The sequence below is a fragment of the Anabrus simplex genome, chromosome 5 (assembly GCF_040414725.1).
Source record: "Anabrus simplex isolate iqAnaSimp1 chromosome 5, ASM4041472v1, whole genome shotgun sequence".
Classification (NCBI taxonomy): domain Eukaryota; kingdom Metazoa; phylum Arthropoda; class Insecta; order Orthoptera; family Tettigoniidae; genus Anabrus; species Anabrus simplex.
The window spans coordinates 365,508,645-365,531,139 of NC_090269.1; the positions used below are offsets into that span (position 1 = coordinate 365,508,645).

At 42.2% G+C, this 22,495-nt stretch overlaps 1 protein-coding gene across 1 annotated transcript in view; it reads right to left on the reverse strand.

Annotated features, from left to right (window-relative positions):
* LOC136874923 (GTP-binding protein REM 1-like) overlaps nt 1–22,495 on the reverse strand; it is a 336,448-nt gene that overhangs the window by 184,259 nt on the left and 129,694 nt on the right. The window contains exon 2 of the mRNA XM_067148634.2: nt 12,105–12,196. Coding sequence (XP_067004735.2) covers nt 12,105–12,196 — 92 coding nt within the window. The remainder of the gene's footprint in view (nt 1–12,104; nt 12,197–22,495) is intronic.

Consider the following 22,495-nt stretch of genomic DNA (forward strand, 5'->3'; position numbering starts at 1 on the left):
GGATGTCATTCACGTAGGTCAAACTGGTCACAGTGCCCTGGACACGCACCAACTGTGATTTGTGGTTGTACCCAATAGCACCCCACACCCTAAGGCCTTGAGATGACGCTGTATGTCTTGTGCGAATGCAGTCAATATGATGCCTCTTCCCCTGCCTGCGGCGAAGCAAAATTCGGCCATCATTTTCAAACACAACTTGGATTCTGCTGCTATTCCTGTCCCCAGTGACGTCGTTCCATACACCAATGCACTCTAGCATGTTTATGCACATTAGTCATAGGTAGGCGGAGAAGTGGACGACGCGTCGGGGAGCCAGAATGTGATAAACGGCGATGGACTGTCACTCATGGTACTGTGCGATGTGTTACACTGTTCCACTGTTGCGCCAGAGCCGAGGAGGACGCAGATCTCTCCTGCAATGCCCTTCGGATGAGATGTCGATCTTCTTAGGGGATGGTCTGGGTGGTGCGACCAGACCCATCTCGTCGTGTTCTACGGCCTTCTGTGAACCATTCTGTATACACCCGTTGAACTGCCGACACACAATCACATAAATGGGATTGTAAATGAAGGGTACAGATCTCTGCACATGGTTATGAGGGTGTTTAGGGGTTGTAGTAAGGATGTAAAGGAGAGTGCATATCTCTGGTAAGACCCCAACTAGAGTATGGTTCCAGTGTATGGGACCCTCACCAGAATTACCTGATTCAAGAACTGGAAAAAATCCAAAGAAAAGCAGCTCGATTTGTTCTGGGTGATTTCCGACTAAAGAGTAGCGTTACAAAAATGTTGCAATGTTTGGGTTAGGAAGAATTGAGAGAAAGAAGAAGAGCTGCTCGACTAAGTGGTTTGTTCAGAGCTGTCAGCGGAGAGATGGCGTGGAATGACATTAGTAGACGAATAAGTTTGAGTGGCGTTGATAAAAGTAGGAAAGATCACAATATGAAGATAAAGTTGGAATTTAAGAGGACAAACTGGAGCAAATATTCATTTATAGGAAGGGGAGTTAGGGATTGGAATAACTTACCAAGGGAGACGTTCAATAAATTTCCAAATTCTTTGAAATCATTTAGGAAAAGGCTAGGAAAGCAACAGATAGGGAATCTGCCACCTGGGCGACTACCCTAAATGCAGATCAGTATTCATTCATTCGTCCCACACGAGCAGCAATTTTCCGGATGGATGCATCACGTTCTCTCATGCCAATAATGCGCTCTCTTTCAAACTCACTCATTTGACGGTTCGGTTCTCTTAAACGTGTCTGTGAGGCATCCCGCACGTCTGCTCAAGTCACACTGATCAATCCATTACTTTCGGTTTATAGCAACAACGACATATCGATGTGGACCTTGAACCTGACAGCCGACATGTTTCAAATGTTAATCGTTTCTTCAGAACATCCTAATGCTTATGTCCTGTGAATATAAAGTTCCTATCTCTAGTCTTTCAAGGTGTTCTGGTTTTTATGAACACGAGTGTTTTTAAAATCTTTTCAAATATCCTAATTCATAAAGGTATGACAAATTGTTCACTGTAGCTAATGATGAAGAAAATATGTATATACATAGAAATCCCCACTTCTTTTAGCCAAACGTCAGAAATCAAATCACTGGGAGACTTTCATACCTTATCCTCCACGTTAGTTGTTCGATCTGTACGGTTGTGGATAGACTATTCTGAACCTTAAGGAGTGTGATAAATCGTGTGTTCTATGGGTACATCGAACCGGAAGTTCGCGTTGGCGGAAGTCCAATACACTGTTCCCGAGGGAATACAAAGGGTTATTTTAAGTGGTACAAATGGAGAGACAAGACAGGCCGAGACGGTAATGAAGTCTTCACTGAATTATGAATGAAGTAGCTCCTGTCTTGGAATCGATCCTTTTGGGCACTGTGCAAAGTCTATAAACAATGCTGCTAAAGCTTTGACTTCTCTACGACCCAGCTGTTGCTTGTAATGATAGAAATAAACTGTGACGCTAGAGATAATATCTTATGGAATACCTGCAATAATAATAATAATAATAATAATAATAATAATAATAATAATAATAATAATAATAATAATAATAATAATAATAATAATAATAATAATAATAATAATAATAATAATAATTTCGTGTGGCTATTTCTAGCCGGGTGGGCGGCATCTGCCATGTGTAGGTAACTGCGTGTTATTATGGTGGAGGATAGTGTTATGTGTGGTGTGTTGTGCTAGTTGCAGGGATGTTGGGGACAGCACAAATACCCAGCCCCCGAGCCACTGGAATTAACCAATGAAGGTTAAAATCCCCGACTCGCCCGGAAAACGTACCCGGGACCCTCTGAACCGTAGGCCAGATAATAATAATAATAATAATAATAATAATAATAATAATAATAATAATAATAATAATAATAATAATAATAATAATAATAATTGTACCGGGCGGTACACCTCCACGCCACTCCTTCAAATATTGCGCCAATTTAAACTCCTCTACAGGAGTTCGCCTGAACTTTAACAAACTATATTAATCCAATGGTTTCTCGAAAGATGTCACCACTGTAAATTTGGTATTTTTGCAGTGTCTGAACGGTGTCTATTTCGACTTGTGTTTGTTTCCTCCGGATCAAGAAATTTGGACGTTCTCTAACAGATGTCTCTACAAAAACTATAATAACGCACTCTGGTGTAAAGGAATGAACTGTCCTGAAGAAATTTAACATTCATAAGTTTTTTTTTTGCTAAATTTTGTGCTGTGGTTGGCTGGTTGGCAATGTTAATCCTTTCTTTCCGCCAGTTTTGAAATTAGCCAATCCCGAATTTCTTAAATTAATTTTCGGCCAATCGGGGCTTTCTTCCCCAACCTGCTCTGTAACTGTGCTCTGTAACCATTAAACTGCTGTGGGTGTGTCTTATCATTCATGAAAGGTCTCGAATGTTCCACGAGGGTATATAAACTGCTGATTTTCTTGTCTCGGTGCCACTCCAGTAACATCTCTCCTAGTGTGATTATGTAGCAGGGGGCGGGAAGCGCCTCTTTCTTCGGGCAACAGTTCATCCATAAGGTAATGGCCATTTAATAACTTCATTTCTCGCTAGCTCAGCAGTTTAACCCTCGGGGCAGGTTCGAAACTTTTCTCATGTAACTTATCTTTAAGATGTAATAGACACTTGGTAAAACTTCGTCTATTTAACTATAAATTGGGATAGAGAGTGCTAAACCCTCTCGAGCTCCCACTCCTATTGTTTTAAGGTGACTTTGTTTTCACAACCGTTTCTTCCTTTCTTAGGGCCGTTTTCCCCAAATGAGTTTAAACTAGGTTTATTTTAATCTGGTTTAAGTCTGAGTTTAAACCAACATTCATTTTCCCCATATTGGTTTAAACTTCGTATCAAGTTTAAACCTGGCTCAGAGTTAAACCTTCTATATTGTTGGTTTAAACTGCTGTTTATATTCAACTTTCTTGACATTTTATTAACGTATCTGTGATTTTCCTAATAGAAGGGTTAGTACTACCAGTACTGCAGCACTTTAATGAAAAACGTACTAAAATTATAACCTAGTATTAGCATTAGAAAAATGGGAAAATTTATTGAAGTCTTTGGTTAAATAGGAAATAATTTGGATGTGCAAGAGAGGTTAAGCCGCCGCGTTCCAACAAAAGTTTACAATCTTGGAAAATCGGATGTAACGGAGTTCTTTGATGGATTTATAATTCATAAGCGAACAGCAAGGATTGTCTAGTATCGAAGAAGGATTCATTTAAAACGTCAACTGCACGAAATAATGCTATTTCGCTAGAAGCAATGATTCTGGTTGCTTTAAGATGATGCAGCAGACATTTTTTTCACAACGGGGACCACAGACCTTAAATTGCAGTCTCCTTATAATATTATATACTGTAAAATACTGTTCGTGGTATGAATACTGTAATGTGAAGCATAAAAATATTCCTACATAACTCGTGTAATACGTCCGCTCTTCATGCGGTACCTGGTGGCTGTGGTCGCTAAAGCGTGAAGTCAGCATCATCCGAATCCGTGACAAGGCGGTTCGAATCTAATTTGTCGAAATTATTTTTACCATCAGAATGTTGACCGGCACGGTAGGAGAGGCGGTGGTATACAATTTCTAATCGCTAGATTATATATTTATAGGATCAGAAAAACAATAAAGTATTTCATGCTTGCTAGTAAACTTGTAATAGAATAGATTATAGTTAAGAATGTTTCATCGTATCTATTGCCAGCATACCAGCAATAGAAATATTAATGCTATAGGGAGAAGAGTATTATGCATACAGTACGACATATCGCGAACTTGGTTATGTTATAAACGAATATGGAATCAAGTAATACATCTCCAAATAATACATCCTCAGTGGTCTGTCTGCTGGAGCCAAGGTTTGTGAGATTGACCCCGGCCGAGGGCGATGGATTTTGATAGGAGATAGATCCCGAGCATGCTTGGAATTTGTTTACTTGAAATTGACATAAATGTTGATTTTCTGAGGAAAGGAATACCGTAGGCCTATTGCTGAAAGACCAGGATTTTAATATTTCAACGTTCCCGTGTGTTCCGTAAGACAATACAGACATCAAAAGACACGTATTAGGCCCACGGTACTTGTTTATGGTAAAGCATGACAGAGAAAAATAAGAAATAAAAGTGCGTTCCAATAAATTGTAGACAGCAATAGGTAGAATTATATGACACAACACTTCGCACAAATGTAAACAATTTATTTATCAGTAAAGCTAATATCCCGCCGAATTTGTTCTTTATTCACTACGTACGATAGCATTAATTCGCCACAAACAGCTGATATTATTACAAAAATGTCGGTCATTGAATTACTTGGCTCTGATTGGCCAATTCCAATCGACCATGCCTTCGACTATACCTTCAGTGCAGCCAACGTTAGCGCCAACGACAGCTCGCCCGTTTAAACTAAACGAGTGTCAGAAATTGGTGGAGAAACTGGACGCAACTTTAAACTAGGTACTAAAGTTAAACGGGTTTAATTTATACCAGGTTTAACTCGATTTGGAGAAAATGGCCCTTAATGTAATAAAGTCTTCTTATACAAGTCACCTCTTTAGTATGGGATTAGCCCTTGTGTATGCGGCCTAGTGCCAAGTAGGTTTTAAAAGTGTATTAGGAGTGCAAGTTACGCCTCCAGTCAAGTTGGTATTTTGGGCCATGTAATTAACCTGCTTCTTTACTGTATAGGCCCAGTAGGTTGGGTATTTATTACTCCTGCTCTTGGTATGCCTTGAGGGCAGTTTGAAGTATAGTTTGTTGTGGCCTTTGATGGGCTTGAACCTTGAGAGCGGGTTTACTGTTTCTTAAATTTGGTTTCTGTGTGCCTCGAGGAGGCTTAATATGGTAATCAGGAGCCAGTGCTCCTTGGCATGATTGGGGTTTTCTGCCCCTTTGTTTGAACTTGGTATATAGGTAAAGTTGGGCTTATAGCTCAAGGTTCGTGAGTGTCGGGCTCGAAGCCCAAATTTTGTAACGAACTAAAATTGTACTTTCTTAATTTGTTGATCTGCTACTTGGTACCTGTTATATTCTGTTATTTATTTATCTTGAAAAGAAAATATAACCTTTGTTAAAGTTTTAAATTAACTTTAATTTCGTAAGTTGAGACCTATTCCACCCAGCACCTTCTTTCACCTCTGCTGTTCCACAGATACCTCGGAATAATAATAATAATAATAATAATAATAATAATAATAATAATAATAATAATAATAATAATAATAATAATAATACTTTATGAATATACTTCTAGAGGTGACTGCCAATTTACTCGGGATAATCCGATCCCACTTCCCATCCGATGTGTAACCGCCGTTGAGCTATGCTATTTTTTTTTTTTTTTGAGAGTGGCTTTACAGAGAGGTCTTATGGCGACAATGGGATAGGAAAGGTCTAGGAGTTGGAAGGAAGCGGCCGTGGCCTTAATTAAGGTACAGCCCCAGCATTTGCCTGGTGTGAAAATGGGAAACCACGGAAAACCATCTTCAGGGCTGCCGACAGTGGGATTCGAACCCACTATCTCCCGGATGCAAGCTCACAGCCGCGCGCATTCCTGCTATGAACCTACCCCACTTCCATTTCGACAAATCAAAATGTTATTATTGAAAGCCCTGTTCGACATATATTTCTCTCGTGCAGTGAAATGAAATGAAATGAAAAGGCGTATGGCTTTTAGTGCCGGTGTGTCCAAGGACAAGTTCGACTCGCCACGTGCAGGACTTTTTTTCTTTGCTAGTGGTTTTACGTCGCCCCGACACAGATAGGTCTTAAGGCAACGATGGGATAGGAAAGGCCTATGAGTTGGAAGGAATCGGCCGTGGCCTTAATTAAGGTACAGCCCCAGCATTTTCCTGGTGTGAAAATGAGAATTCATGGAGAACCATCTTCAGGGCTGCCGACAGTGGGATTCCAACCCACTATCTGTCGGACGCAAGCTCACAGCCGCGCGCCTCTAACCACACGGCCAACTCGCCAGGTGACTTTTGATGTGACACGAATCGACACCCGGAGGTGACCTGCGAGTCGTGATGAGGTTGAAATGATGATGAAGACAACACATCCACCCAGCCCCCATGCCAGCAGAATTAGATAATTATGGTTAAAATTCTCGACCGTGCCAAGAATCGTACTCGGGACGTCTGTGACCAAAGACCAGCTCGCTATGTAGCCATGGAGCTGGACATTCATGCAGTAATAGCTGTTTATGGAAAACCTTGTGTTCAGGAAAACTATGAAGTCTACCTCTGTGTGAGTCGGGGGATATCTGCTTCTCAACTGTAAGACCTTTCTTTATTCTTTAATTCTTTCTTTCTTTATTCGAATCACAAGAATTACAAACGTCCTCATGATGTGGAAAGATTTACAATTCCATTAGGTCAAAATATGGAATACTTTGATCGCAACTGCTAGTTCACTGCATTAACTTTGCTGCACGTTGATTAATTCTCGCTTACTATACTACCATCCCGGGAGAATACACAACCTAAGTACTTGAAATTATCTTCCTGTTACAGCTTTGTATTCTAACCTGACATTCAATCCTTATAGAATTCTTCCCTACTGATATCAATTTAGTCTTGGAAAGCCTAATTTTCTTATTATACTCAGTGCAGCTTTTCTTAAGTTCCAAGATGTTAGACTGCAGGCTTTCAGCACAATCTGCCATTAAGACCATGTCGTTGGCATAGGCTAAACTGCTTACTATATTATCACCTAACTGAATCCCTCCCTGCCTTTCAATGGATGATCCATGTAAACTATGAACAACAGAGGTGAAACTTTACAGTCTCCTCTAACCCCTGTAAATACCTTGAACCAAGAACATATTCTATCATCAATTCTCACTGCAGCAAAAATTGTCAACATATATCTTTCTTCTTCTTCTTCTTCTTTTTAATCTGGTTACCCTCCAGGGTCGATTTTTCCCTTGGAGTCACTGAGGGATCCCACCTCCACCGCCTCAAGGGCATTGTCCTGGAGCGTGGGACATTTGGTAGGGGATACAACTGGGAAGGAGGACTCGTACCTCGCCCATTCGTACTCACCTGGTATGAAGAACAGGGGTCTTGCGAGGGATGGGAATATATTGGAAGGGCGAGGCAAGGAAGAGAAAGGGAAGCGGTCGTGGCCTTAAGTTATGTACCATCCCTATTTGCCTGGAGAAGTGGGAAGCCACGGAAAACCACTTCGGGGATAGCTGAGTTTGAAATCAAACCCCATCTATTCTGTTGACTTCCCGATGCTGAGTGAATCTTATTCCAGTCCTCGTCCCACTTTACACATTTCGTGGCAGAGCCGGGAATCGAAGCCGGGCCTCCGACCGTGGCTCCTAATCACACTAACCACTACATCATAGAGGCGATGTCAACACATATATTAATATCCCAAATCAAATATTAATACCAGAAGTGTTATTTCGATTTTACTCCTTTGATCCGTCTTATAATTATGGCATAGCCATGGACTGGGCCCGAAATCTCCCGGATTCCAGAATGTTACAACTGAGTGGTGACGTACTGATCTTCAAAGTCAAGTTTTCTTTTCCCTCTGCTCACATCAAATTGGATGGGTACAATTTTATTTTATTTTTTCATAACGGGCAAGTAAAGAAAGTACATCCGTAAGAGCTGTGGAGTAATTATAGCTCAATAGAGACGAAGTTCCTGTCTGGAGAGTGATACAGTATGCAGTAGCTCATTGTCCCTTGAACAATGCGCGCTACAGGAGGGATTTTCGGAGAAGTGAACCAATTTCGCCTCCAGTCTGATAATAACCGGAACGAGGTTTTGTGTCCCTTTCTCTTTGTCACGCTGTTTGTTCCATTTTCAATACAGAATGCTGAGTGCTGACCTGTTCTGATATTTTGCCTTTCGATGCGTAGGGTGGGTCATTGGAAGCGTTATCTAGTAATGACCTCCATATTAGATGTGAATTTCATATATGTGTAGGGAACGTGATGGCCGAGTGGTATCGGCAGTACATTCTCACCCACTTTAACTTGGTTCGAACACCGAATAATAGGCTATATGAGGGATTTTTGGAATGTAAAATGATGTGACTGTGGATCGTATTCCAAATAAACCAAGAGATTCAGTAATCATGCTCACAATAGCCCATCACTTAGAGCTACAAGTTTACTTGCTTTCCTAGCCCGCCTTGTGGCCATGATCGTTAAGTCGTTTTCTAGCCGGTTCGAGCCCAGATGTTCGAAAAAAATTTCACCATCAGAATGTTGGCCGCCAGTGTAGGGGAAGTGGTGGTGTAGAATTTCTAATCACTAGATTGCGTGCCTGGATTAAACTTCAAAACCTCTCCACAGTATTCATATGGAATGATGGCACATGACAATGTTGATCGTGATTTATTCCTTCGTATGGGGACGTAATGTTTTGAATAGACCCCTGGGTGTTATTCGACAGTAGGATGTTTGCCGGCACCGGGCTTCACGTTCTTCCTACCTCATTATTACCATCATCCCACATCCAGACGTGCAGCTCGCCTATGGGCGTCAAATAGAAAGACCACCACCAGGTGAGCCGAACATGTCCTCGGTCATTCCCGGCACTAAAAGCCATACGATAAATAAATAAATAAATAAATAAATAAATAAATAAATAAATAAATAAATAAATAAATAAATAAATAAATAAATAAATAAATAAATAAATAAATAAATAAATAAATAAATAAATACTCCGCCTCTGTGGTGTAGTGGTTAGTGTGGTTAGCTGCCACCCTCGGAGGCCCGGGTTAGAATCCCGGCTCTGCCACGACATTTGAAAAGTGGTACATGGGCTGGAACGGGGTCCACTCAAACTCGGGAGGTCAAATGAGTATAGGTGGGTGCGATTCCCACCTCAGCCATCCTGGAAGTGGTTTTCCGTGTTTTCCTACTTGTCTTCCAGGCAAATGCCAGGATGATGCCTAACTTAACGCTACGGCCGCTTCCTTTCCTCTTCCTTATCTATCCATTCCAATCTTCCCATCCCCACAAGGCCCCTGTTCAGCATAGCAGGTGAGGACGCCTGGGTGAGGTACTGGTCATCCTGCCCAGTTACATCCCCTGACTCAGACCCTGAGTCTCCAGGACACTGCCCTTGAGGCGGTAGAGGTGGGATCCCTCGCTGGGTCCGAGGGAAAAACCAACCCTGGAGGGTAAACACATTAAGAAGAAAAAGAAGAATAAATAAAAAACATTCTTGCTGTCCTTAGATTTCGCGAAATAATTGTAATTTGTTTTACGCCGCACCGACACAAATAGATGGGATAGGACAAGGCTAGGAGTGGGAAGGAAGCAGCCGTAGCCTTAATTAAGGTACAGCTCCAGCATTTCCCCGATGTGAAAATGGAAAACCACGAAGAAACATCTTCAGGGCTGCCGACAATGGGGTTTGAACCCACTACCTTCCGATTGCAAGCTCACAGCTGTGCGCCACTAACCATACGGTCAAATCGCCCGGTTCTCGAAAATAATGGAAAGCAACATGCAATGATGTTTCAGAGAAGCGTTTGAATAAATGGAACTGGCGTACCACTTATAAAAGATATATATAACAAAAACCTGCAAATTTGCGAACAAAATTCAAGCCGGAAGCATTTTACGTTGCTTAAACTTTGGAACTTACAGAAAATTATTACTAAAAAGGAAAGAGAGGAAGATTTTGAGGACGATTCTTGTACCTAGATATTTTGATGTAGGTCTACAACGGAGGAAACTGAGACCAAACAATAAATTATACAAAAAAATTGGTAACTGTGGAATGGATGAGAAAGAGGTGAGAGATGGACATACCTTCAGGATAAATGAAGAATGGCTCACGCGAAAGATCTGACCCAATCTGAGGGAAGAACGTTGTTCCTAGATGGCTCACCAAAATCAGTTGGGATATGGAGAAAATGGGTGTCAGACAGGAAGATCTTAAAGATCGAAGGAATTTCATAATAATGGTGTCAGATTTCAAGACTTTCCTACAAGACGTTGTAAGGAATCCTCCAATGGTGGTATTTGCGGAAGAACGAAGGAAAGGCATTCTAAACAGAATGAAGGAATACTGGTGGAGGTCTTATAACTAGCGCCTTTGTCCATTCTTTATACTGCCATTTGGACGCATATTCGAATCAAGTGGACGACAACTCGGGGACAGCCTGCATACTGCTCCTGATGTGATATTACATCGCTGTCAGCATTTCTATAGGATAAGGTTTATAAACAATTGTACGACTTTATACATGAAGGTTTTGGGGGTAAAATATGGTAAGTGGCCTCCTCATAATTTTTTAGTTATTCTCATCAGGTGAATCTACAATCAACCAAGTTTACATTTATAATTCGAGGTAATTGAAGATCATCCCAATAGAAGGTGGTAACAAGCCTCGGATATTGCAGTGACCGTTAGTCGTTTAAAGTAAAACTTGGTAAGCGAAAGTAAACACGGAGTGCAATTGTGTGCGAAGGATTCTATTCCTAAAAATATATATTCAGTTATTCAATAAGGATAACATGAACTCCTTCATGTGCCTTAGAACTTACAGCAATGAGGTGTGTACCGAAGCTAACCTTCAAAAGAAAGGCCGGTATCAATCATCACAGCTGCCCGTTCAGACGGAAACAAATTATCAAGGAGAGAACGGAATGATGTGTTGGATTGTATGAAGCAGAGACCTTTACATTACGCTACATTTTACGAAAGTCTGTAGCCGAGAATGTAGACGGGTAAAGGTGGAGAGAATGAAAGAGAATACAAGGAAAGTGACTGAACTGTAGGAAATCTTACAAAATGAAACCTTACATGAGGCATTAAATGGAAATGAAATTTAAGAAATGTATCTTTTTCTATACATAACAGTAGGTTTTGGTCCGCCTCTGTGGTGTAGTGGTTAGTGTGATTAGCTGCCACTCCCGAAGGCCCGGGTTCGATTCCCGGCTCTGACAGAAATTTGAAAAGTTGTACGAGGGCTGGTACGGGGTCCACTCAGCCTCGGTAGATCAACTCAGTAGGGGGTAGGGTGGGGGGCGGTCCGATTCCCACCTTAGCCATCCTCGAAGTGGTTTTCCGTGGTTTCGCCCTTCTCCTCCAGGCAGATGACGAGATGGTACCTAACTTAAAGTCACGGCCAAGTCTTTCCCTCTTCCTTGTCTATCCCTTCCGATATTTCCATCCCCCCACAAGGCCCCTGTTCAGCATATCAGGTGAGGCCACTTGGGCGAGGTACTGGTCTTTCTCCCCAGTTGTATCCCCGATCCAAAGTCTCACTCTTCAAGACACTGTCCTTGATATGGTAGAGGTGGGACCTCTCGCTGAATCCGGGGGATAAAACAACCCTGGAGGGTAAACAGATTAAGAAAGAAAGAATGACTGTTAATATTGAATGTTAAAGAATGTACTTTAATATTACAACATTCAGAAAACATTCTTTTTAGGTTTTACTCAAAACTAATGCTTTGGCACGTACCATCATTTCACTCCCGAAAGCTTCGTATTTCACAGAGTGCTGTTCTATAATGCACGCCTCTTTAACACTTGCTCTAAAGAAATTTAGGACTATTGTGAATTACATAGTAGTCAGTACTCACCGACATTTCGGAAGCTGGATGGTCCACAATTTCTAATTCGGCTTCGCGACCATCCAACATCACCGATACTGTCTTCTGGCCGAACTCCTCGTCTGCAAAGTAAAAGAACAAATATTAAAGGAGCCATTCTTCAATAACAATTTTCTTTTTTGTTCGACGGTTTTAACATGTCACTAACACATGTAAGTTTTAGGCAGTTCAGACATAGGAAAGGGAAGGAAGTGGCCGTCACCTAAGTTTACGTTCATCTTCAGCATACGAGTATTCTTGATGGAAAATAGGAATCAATAGTAAACCAATCTTCACGGCTACCAATGGTGAAATTCGAACTCATTGTTTCCCGAATGTTAGCTTACAACTATACAACCCATCCCGCGTAGCTAAATTGCTTGATTGTTACACTTTACTTATGTGCATATGTTCACTTGCGCAGATAATCTGGCCAGAGACCGCAATAGTGTTTTTCATTTCGTACGGTTTTCGATTTTACATAACACCAGACTCTATTCAGCCCTGTGATTGTCTTGAAGTACAGTCGATCCAAAGGAACAAATATGAAGCACTGAACGATGTTACATTCTGTGTAAAATGAAAAGCGTGTCAGAAATATCCTCCCTTAATGAAATTTGCTTTGACTCGAGTAAATAATGAGAGGAGAGCTAATCCTACTCTAATATGATTATAGACTTGACCTTGTAAAAGGAGATGTATGTTACCCTCGACTCATGTTTTGGGTAATGGTACTGGTCGGAGGGGCGGGGTATGCACCGAGTCATCAATCACTTTGCTAGAAATATGCACTGGAGAAGGCAGGGCTGTTAGACATGTCATTGCCGACTTAAATGCTGTTGATCAGATATGTTGCTCGCAAGTGTACAGTTGCTAAAAAAAATAAAAAATAAAAACCGAACGAGTGCATCCTATTGTATTTTTCTGGAATTACATATTTTTTAGACTTAATTTTAATACGAATATAATTCATTTCGCATATGCACTACCTAATAAAAATTTAATCACCCAGATGAAATGGTCGCATGTCAATGTAACTTCTTACACGTACATAACATCGACAGCCCCACCATTTGTCTGGTGTGAAAATTGGAAAACACGGAAAACCATCTTCAGGGCTACCGGCGTGATTCTATCCCACTATCTCCCGAATACAAGCTCACAGCTATGCGACCCTAACTGGACGGCCAATCACTCGGTATATTACCATAATTATTATCTTCATGTTCTAACAATGAGTCAAAATTTGAAAAGAGGCCTGTTATAATACTATATTATCTTTAACAAGCTAATTCTTATAGCTTTGAGAGTTTTTTGTGATTCCCTTTAGTTATCAACGGCCGTAGCCGTGTTGAAACACCGGATCCCGTGAGATCTCCGAAGTTAAGCAACATTGGGCGTGGTCAGGAGTTAGATGGGTTGCCACGCGCTGTTGGTGGGGGGTAAGGGAATGGAGGAGCGGAAAGGAACTGGCCACCCTACCGCACGTAAACTCCGACTCAGGAACACCTCTGCGGAGATTCGGACCTGCCTTCGGGCAGAACAACCCTTACCTTACCTTTAGTTATTATTAGAGAAAAATGGCACCCTCTTTCTACGATTAGGTTGAAACTGATATCCACGTACTTTCCCCCTTTGAATCATCTACCGCCACCACAATCACCACCATGATTGGGTTCTATATTGAAAATTATAATCATGCATAAGATTGGGTAGTAGATCCTCCGTGGCTCAGGCGGCAGCGCGCCGGCCTGTCACCACTGGGTTTCATGGTTCAAATCCCGTTCACTCCATGTGAGATTTGACTGGACAAAGTGGAGACGGGACAGGTTTTTCTCCGGATACTCCAGTTTTCCCTGTCATCATTCATTGCATCAACACACTCCAATATCATTTCACTTCATCTGTCAGGCATTAAAGCCCCAGAGGAGTGCGACAGGCTTCGGTAGTGGGCGCAATTCCTATCCTCGCCGCTAGATGGGGGCGTCATTCACTCCATTTCTGATCCGTTCGAAGGACTGGAAACAGGCAAGACTGGGTAGGCCGATGCAGTATTATTATTTTTATTCCTAATCCTTCTTTTCTACCGTAGTATTCTAACTGATGAGGAGGTAACCTAATCGAATTATTCATCTGACTATTTATAAAGAGTTAATTGAATCTTCTTCTTCTTTATCTGTTTACTCTCCAGTGTTGGTTTTTCCCTCGGACTCAGCGAGGGATCCCACCTCTACCGCCTCAAGGGCAGTGTCCTGGAGCGTGAGACTTTGGATCTGGGGATACAACTGGGGAAGAGGACCAGTACTTCTCCCAGGTGATCTGACCTGCTATGCTGAACAGGGGCCTTGGGGGGTGGGATGGGAAGATTGGAAGGGATAGACAAGGAAGAGGGAAGGAAGCAGCCGTGGCCTTAAGTTAGGTACCATATCGGCATTTGCCTGGATAATTGGGAAACCACGGAAAACCACTTTTTGGATGGCTGAGGGAGGAATCGAACCCACCTCTACTCAGTTGACCTCCCGAGGCTGAGTGGACTCTGTTCCAGCCCTCGTACCATTTTTCAAATTTTGTGGCAGAGCCGGGAATCGAGCCGCAGCTAATCACGCTAACCACTAAACCACAGAGGCAGATTAATTGATCCTTGAAGTACTGTAAGTTTTTTCTCCCTCCAAAGTTTGACTACGTATTTCAAGCTAACAGAGCGAGTATAAATTTCTTGAAGGTATCCGTTATAATAAAACAGTATATTTTATCTTTCACACCCACACAGTGTGTTCACAGGTCCCTTATATATTACAACAACCTGACTATATTAACTTGACAGGTAATTGATTCAGGCTATATCTCTCCGACAATGTAACCCTTACGAGCTGTGTCAAACTTAAGGGCGAGTACTCTTTAAGGAAAGTGTAATCAATCATCCTATGGAAACAACCAAGCCATCTAGAGGCAATTTGGTAGCGTTGAAGCGTTCCATGAGTGTATTGTTCGCAAGACTGGTTTGAAAGGGTTACTTGCTGCTAGAGCTAGATCGATTCCTCATTTTCTGACTCGCACAGATTTAAACACAATTATTTTTGGACAGGGATATTGCCAAAGATTTGATCTCACATGTCATATAAGCTAGCTTTCTTTTGCTAGTGGCTTTACGTCGCACCGACACAGATAGGTTTTATGGATACCATGGGATAGGAAAGGCCTAGGAGTGGGAAGGAAGCGGCCGTGGCCTTAATTAAGGTACAGCCCCAGCATTTGCCTGGTGTGAAAATAGGAAACCACGGAAAACCATCTTTAGAGCTGCCGACAGTGGGATTCGAACCCATTATCTCCCGGATGCAAGCTCACAATAGCGCGCCCCTAACCGCACAGCCAACTCGCCCGGTAATGCTAGGTTCTCTAGGTATCCTTTATCATTTCTAAAATAAAAACAGGCTTGCAGTTTTACATCACTGTTTATATCGTGATCATGAACATGGAATCTCCAGTTTTACATGGTATTCGAACAACTGGGACGCAAATAGTAGTAAGTTTTATAAAATACTCAGTAGTCTGAATCACAATCTACACATTTCATAGGTCATTGTTCTTACCAACCTACGGACATCACTGGCACCAAGACAGAAACATATTTCATCTGAGAACACAACATATCTTCACTCCGCCTTCCAATGAGATGGAGTTGCAGATGGAAGTGATTCGGAGTTAGAGACATGAACGTCACAGGACGTTTTATTTCATTTTGCTGACATCAATTTAGTGCCAACTGAAGCTCTTCTAAAGGCTGATGCAGATGCAGTACGATCCACTATACTACTATACTAAACATACTACTATGCTACTTTATTATATAAGTATTTCGCATTATGTTACATTTTGTAGCCTGCCCTGCGGTATAGGGGTAGCATACTTGCATCTTAACCGGAGGTCCCGGGCTTTATTCCAGGCCATGTCAGGGATTTTTACCTGAACCTGAAGGCTGGTTCGAGTTCCACTCAGCCTTCGTGATTACAATTGAGGAGCTATCTGATTGTGAGATAGCGACCCCGGTCTCGAAAGCCAAGAATAGCAACCAAGAGGAATCGTCATGCTGACCACATGCGCCTCGTAATCTGCAGGCATTCGGGATGAGCAGAGCTTTGTTGGTGGGTCAAGGCCCTTCAGGGATGTTGCACCGTGGGGTTTGGTTTTGGTTACAATTTCTAATATATATTACAGAATCCAGGATACTTGTGGTCATTCACAAACTGTGAACTGCTGTCTTCTTGAAATATCGTCATCTTTAAGGGAAATGTAATCAATCATTCGAGTGAGGACAAATGTGGTTCGTCTCTACTTTGTTCTGTCTCCCCACCATGCCTCATCTAACACTGTGTTCTATTCCAGGTTGCATTGTCCGTTCACTAAGTCCATCCATCTCAATCTCGGTCTTCTTTATCTTCTCTTCCCTGTTATCTGTCCTTTCAGCTCCTATCTTGACACACTTTATTCATTCATCCGCTTGATACGTCCAAACCATTTCGTCGAATCAATTTCAGGATGTTTTGCTCCAGTTTTTCATTTAGATTTTAACTAGTTATTTTCGTACATCTTCATTTTCCACTCTATCCCTCCTTATTTTCTGTATCATACTCGTCTAAGACCTGTATTTTAGCCTTTTCTGTACTCTACTCTCCTTTCTCTCTCTTTGCCTCTCTCTGTCACTCACCCACTCCCTCCCTCCCTCTCTCTCTCTCTCTCTCTCTCTCTCTCTCTCTCTATATATATATATATATATATATATATACACACACACACTGTACACTGTTGAAAAATGAAATCCCAACACCAAGAAGACATTGGTTTAGAGCAGGGCCTTTCAGGGTGCATACGCCAGTGCACTGCACGGTGCAAGGAGACGACTTCACTTGATTGATTGACCAGAGTGCGAACCCCCCTCCCTCACTCGTCTTTCACTACATCTGTCTCACCCGTTCGGCCTGTCTCCGCCTTCTTCACGTTCCCCGCTGATTTTCCCCTCACTGCGAAATGTTTATGTGCGGTAAGTGAAGACACACTGTTGTATGTTCTTTCAGTTTGGTTTGAGCACAATTTATCTTCTCTAGCTCTTCTTTTCCTACTTCTTTGCAATTACACCAGTAATGTCTGGAACAAGGGATCGGCTGACAGCAATTCTGAGAGCGCTCTTTAATTTACAATCAGAAATACTCGCACGCAATCTAGTTTTCATACAAGTAAAAACAGAAGAAGAAAACCTTTATCGTATGCATGTGGAATGAAGCATAGAAATAAGCTGCTTCTCGATGCAGCTTAGGAAAATCATCCTTCGAGAAATTCTCGTAGAATTCGAACAAAGCCTTTGTATTGAAAAACAGATCTTTTTGATGATAACGTGATTATTGTCCCACAGATTAAGCATTTGGTTTTATCGTCACGACTGAGAAGAAATACGGAAGTTCCCAGTTCGATTGAAATGTATTTTCGGAAGTCTTTGTTTTCTTCAAAACAGGTTGCTTCATTATTACGTTGTTGTCTTGCACTTATCTATTTCACTGATAAACAAGCCGACCGAACGGTTCGTCGCCTTCAGCACACTACACCATCCGAGTCGACCCGAGTTGAGCCGAGTCGGACCGATGCACAGTGCACGGAGTCTCTGCGCCTCGATTTGCAAGCGTGATATTTTGGGCGTTTGGGAGGCCCTGGTTTATGGGAATGAAGTATAGGCTTTGCAATTGTCTAGGTAACATATTTATTTGATTAAAGATGCCAGGTCTCAGGTTCAAGTATGGCTGAGAAAACATGTGCTATGGTGGCACAATAATAATCGCTTTAGTCACTACGATTTTGAATGCAAGCACTGTACAGGTGCCGTATGTCATGGTGTGGGATGGAGTTCGAAGCCTGTTGCACTTGGTCAGTCAAATCAGCAACGGTTAATGCTGGTAGTGGATTACTTTGGATTAGCCATCGCATAATGTCCCATATGTGCTCAATGGGTGAAAGGTCTGGTGATCTCGCAGGCCACAAAAACTAGTCGACACTTCGTACAGCACGCTGGGTGACAGCAGCGGCATGAGAATGAGCCTTATCATATTGGAAAACACTCCCTTGAATACTGTGAATTAATGGCACGAAAAACCGGTTCAGTCACCAGTCTGACAGACATATCCACTGTCAATGTTCTTGGGATAACGGCAAGAGTGCTCGTGCTGTCAAAGAAAATCGCTCCTCAGACCAAAACTCCTGGTGTAGGTCCAAAGTGTCGACGCCGCAGACAGCTCGGTTCCAAGCGCTCATCTGGCACCCTTCTTACTAACCTACGGACATCACTGGCACCAGGACAGAAACGGATTTCATCTGAGAACACAACAGATCTTCACTCCGCCATCCAATGAGATGGAGTTGCAGATGGAACTGATTCGGAGTTAGAGGCATGAACGCCACAGGATGATTTATTTCAGTTCGCTGAAGTCACTTCGGTACCAACTGAATCTCTTCTAATGGCTGCTGCAGATGCAGTACGATCCACGTCAGCCATACGGCTAATACGGCGATCTTCCCATTCCGTAGTGTCCCGAGTGCGTCCGAACCCTGGTCATCTTGAGACAGTTGCCAACACCGATGCACTATAGATACAACCCTGCCAATACCGTGGAAATAGCATCTACACTCTCGTAGCTCTATTACACGGCCTCATTCAAACTCAGTAAGCTGCTGATATTCCTTCTTCTTCTTCTTCTCCTTAAAGCCATGTTTGACTCACACCTACCTCACAACGTCAACAGTGGACGGTGACTAACCCTGACGAAGTGTAAAGTGCGTATTTAAAGTACAGTAAGCTTGCTTTGCAAGGACATTGTGGCATCACTCTTCGTTAACTAGCGCACAAATATGAATAAGCGTTATCTTTCAGATGTGCAATCACACCTCCCGAATTTCGTTTATCTAGCACAACTCCTTCTTGATACTGGGATTTCATTTTCCACTAGTATACATGTCCGTCTCCACTCTGTTCCGTCTCTCCACCATTCTTCATCCAACACCGTGTTCCAATCCAGGTTCCATGAAAACCAATCGTATATATTTAAAAATGTACTACGTAAGTTGGCCGGGACTGGAATCACGGCCGCCTTGATGAGAAGATCATGACCAAGTCACTCGCTTATAATAGCCCTTCGCCGATTTCCCCTGGTCATACCTTTTTGATATTTTTTCGAAATTTTTCGATCTTGTAACACATTTGTTGGATCAAAGGCATTTCAGTTCGTCACATAATTGGTACACGGTGGAGTAATGACTTGTAGAGCTATCACTATAAAATGCTTTTATTCCTGTAATGCTCTGTAACTTAACTCTTCTGAATGGAGATACACGCACTACTGTGATGGTACCGTAGTTAGATTTAAGTTAGACATACCTCCAGTCAGTTACTATTGTAGGTGATGTCTCAGTAAGTAGAACATTGTCCATGTTCTGGGTTCTATAACTGGGTATACTCATCTCTCATCCACCAGTAGTATTCAACTCTCGTAACATTTTCCATCCCATGCCCGAGTTAACTCGGATGTCAAAATGTCTCCCGATATCCTAAACACCAGTTAACTTGGGTTTCAATCATTGCGTTGTTCTCCACTTCCGAGTCAGTCAGACGCTGTAGTTTTGTTGTTCAACACGTGGTTGTATCATCTGAAATGATCTGTTCAGACGACAGCCGATTCATAAGTCACCTTTCCGTATATTGACGATACTTATGTGTCTTGGTTTTTCTTTGACAGCTATCTTATGTCTTCAACATGAACGTGCAAAAGTGTAAAGAAAAAATGAAAGAAATGAAGTTTCAGGGAATGTGATGAGTCTGACTTTTATGAGTATAGTGAAGATGACTTACCGTGAATAAATCTGAAGAAATCACGCTCTTGTTAAGTTCCGGTAAAAAAGTCAAGAGAAAACTGTTGCTAATGTAGTATTTCCATGATTGTTCAGTAGCTGTGTAAATACAAGCATTTTATTAGTCTATTTCAACTATTTTCGAATCATTCAGAAAAATGGGACAAACATAAGGTTGAAAAGAACTTTTCGTTTAAAAGGCTAAATACTCTACTCACGCCGCATAACTCGCTGCGATACTGTTGATTTTCCTGCCCGAATTCTATCAGCCGGGCTTCAGCTGTGACGTAGTTTTCTCCTATTGTACCTCAGCACATTACCAGCGCCGAGATTGTCCTCCAGTGTTCCATTTCATTGTGATTGGTGCAGTGAAATGATCTCATACTTTTCCTTCCTTTTCTCCGCCTGCTAATAATAATAATAATAATAATAATAATAATAATAATAATAATAATAATAATAATAATAATAATAATAATAATCGTATGGCCTAAGCTACCGTGTGCAGACATTTCAATTTGACGCCATCTGGCTGTCTGCTCGTCAATTTCGACGTTCCGTTTTACTCTAGGCCCCCACTAGATGGCAGACCGAGTAAACCGAAACTCTCTTGGGAGTCTATGGCTGAGATTTAATGATTTTTTTTTTTCGGTAAACACCAAATGTGTCACCAGAGATCTTTTACATGCCGACATCGTACGACATGGAGTGTCGAATGGACTTTTTTCCGCCCTTCAAAAATCCGACTACCTCTGCCGGGTTTGAACCCGCTATCTTGGGATCCGGAGGCCGACACTCTACCGCTGATCCACAGAGGCAGCTGCTTATTGTGTTATTAAGAAAGGGAATTTGATCCTCGAAATCAGTTCATGCAATGCCGCTTGTGAAAGTGAGGAGACGCCACACTACCACTTGGTGTCGGTGGATGCAGTGCCCACGGCTGGTCCATGGTCCAACAGCTCTGCACTCCGACCGGCTAACCGAGCAGAGGAAGGATGGCCACGGCTCTACCATGGCTCTTCGCCTCTGTATTCGGGAGACGGAGAGGGGCTGGCCCTCAACGTCGGCTGTTCTAAGAATGCTTTTCCGTGGTTTTCCATTCTCCTCCACTAAGGCGAATGGCGGGACAGTACCTAGTATAGGCCACGGTCGGTAACCCTCTCACGTCCTCCGCACATTTCCTTCACCGGAACAAATCTTTTGGCCTGAGAGGTCCTCTTTCCCATTCAGGGGAAGAATGAAAATATTTAGTAGTAGTAATAGTAGTAGTACCACTTGAACTCGGCGAAATGGCAGCATTTATTGCTGTTAAGACAGCTGGCATCTCTGTTCCTGCTAGGAGGTAACGAAAATAGTGTTTATATACATTTTTCCTGCCCTCTGGATTAGTTCCTTTACCTCAGCATTGCTGCCTGTTATCCTCTCCAATTTCGTACCCTTGGAACTGGCTTGGCTCATTCTCGTGGTATTTGAAGGTGCTCAAATACGTAAGCCTCGTGTCGGTAGATTTACTGGCACGTAAAAGAACTCCTGCGGGACTAAATTCCGGCACATCGGCGTCTCCGAAAACCGTAAAAGTAGTTAGTGGGACGTAAAGCAAATATTATTATTATTATTATTATTATTATTATTATTATTATTACTATTATTATTATTATTATTATTATTATTATTATTATTATTATTACCAGAGTTAAACTATATTCTGCCATTGAAATTTTCAGCAATGGACATTATTTGTACTCGACCAGCTGATTCAATATTGCATATAAATCTCAAAATACTTCTGTAAGTATAGGAACGATTACGGTCATTGAAATTTTTTCAGAAATGTTCCCATTGTATTTTTTTCTTCATGTTTGACTTTCTGGGATGAACTCACGTCGTAAAAGTGCTGTGGATAATATCTGAGCCAGAAAAATCTTGTAGAACTTTCGGTGTAAACTTTTCCGCGATTTTGTATAAATTTGTTTCTATGTTCGTGCATCGTATTGAAACTGCCCAAGATGTTACCTCTGATTTTTGTTTGTTATTTGCCCACAGAACAAAATTAATGTCGTGTCATCTACAGCTATGCTATAAAGCAGGGCCTCTCAAACGCCCAAAATCTCACGCGTGCAGAGCGAGGCGCAAGAGCTCCGTGCACTGTGCATCGGTGCCGCTCGGTATGGCTCGGATCAACGCTTCGTCTCTGGGCTACTCGGCTAAGCTCGGCTCTACTCGGCTATACTCGGCTCAACTCAGCCCGGATTTGGAGCGCTACGGCGCAAGTGGGGGAGAGGGAGACAGGCGGAGCGAGCGAGACAGGCGTGAGGAAAGAGAGAGACAGCGCTATTGCTCCAAATCGAGGAGTGGGGGGTCTGCACTCTGGTCAATCAAGCCAAGTCGTCTTTTGCACCGTGCACAGTGCATGCACCACTCGCATGCACCCTGAGAGGCCCTGCTATAAAGGATAGCCAGTGTCACGGTGAACTACACGGAACCACTTTCCATCA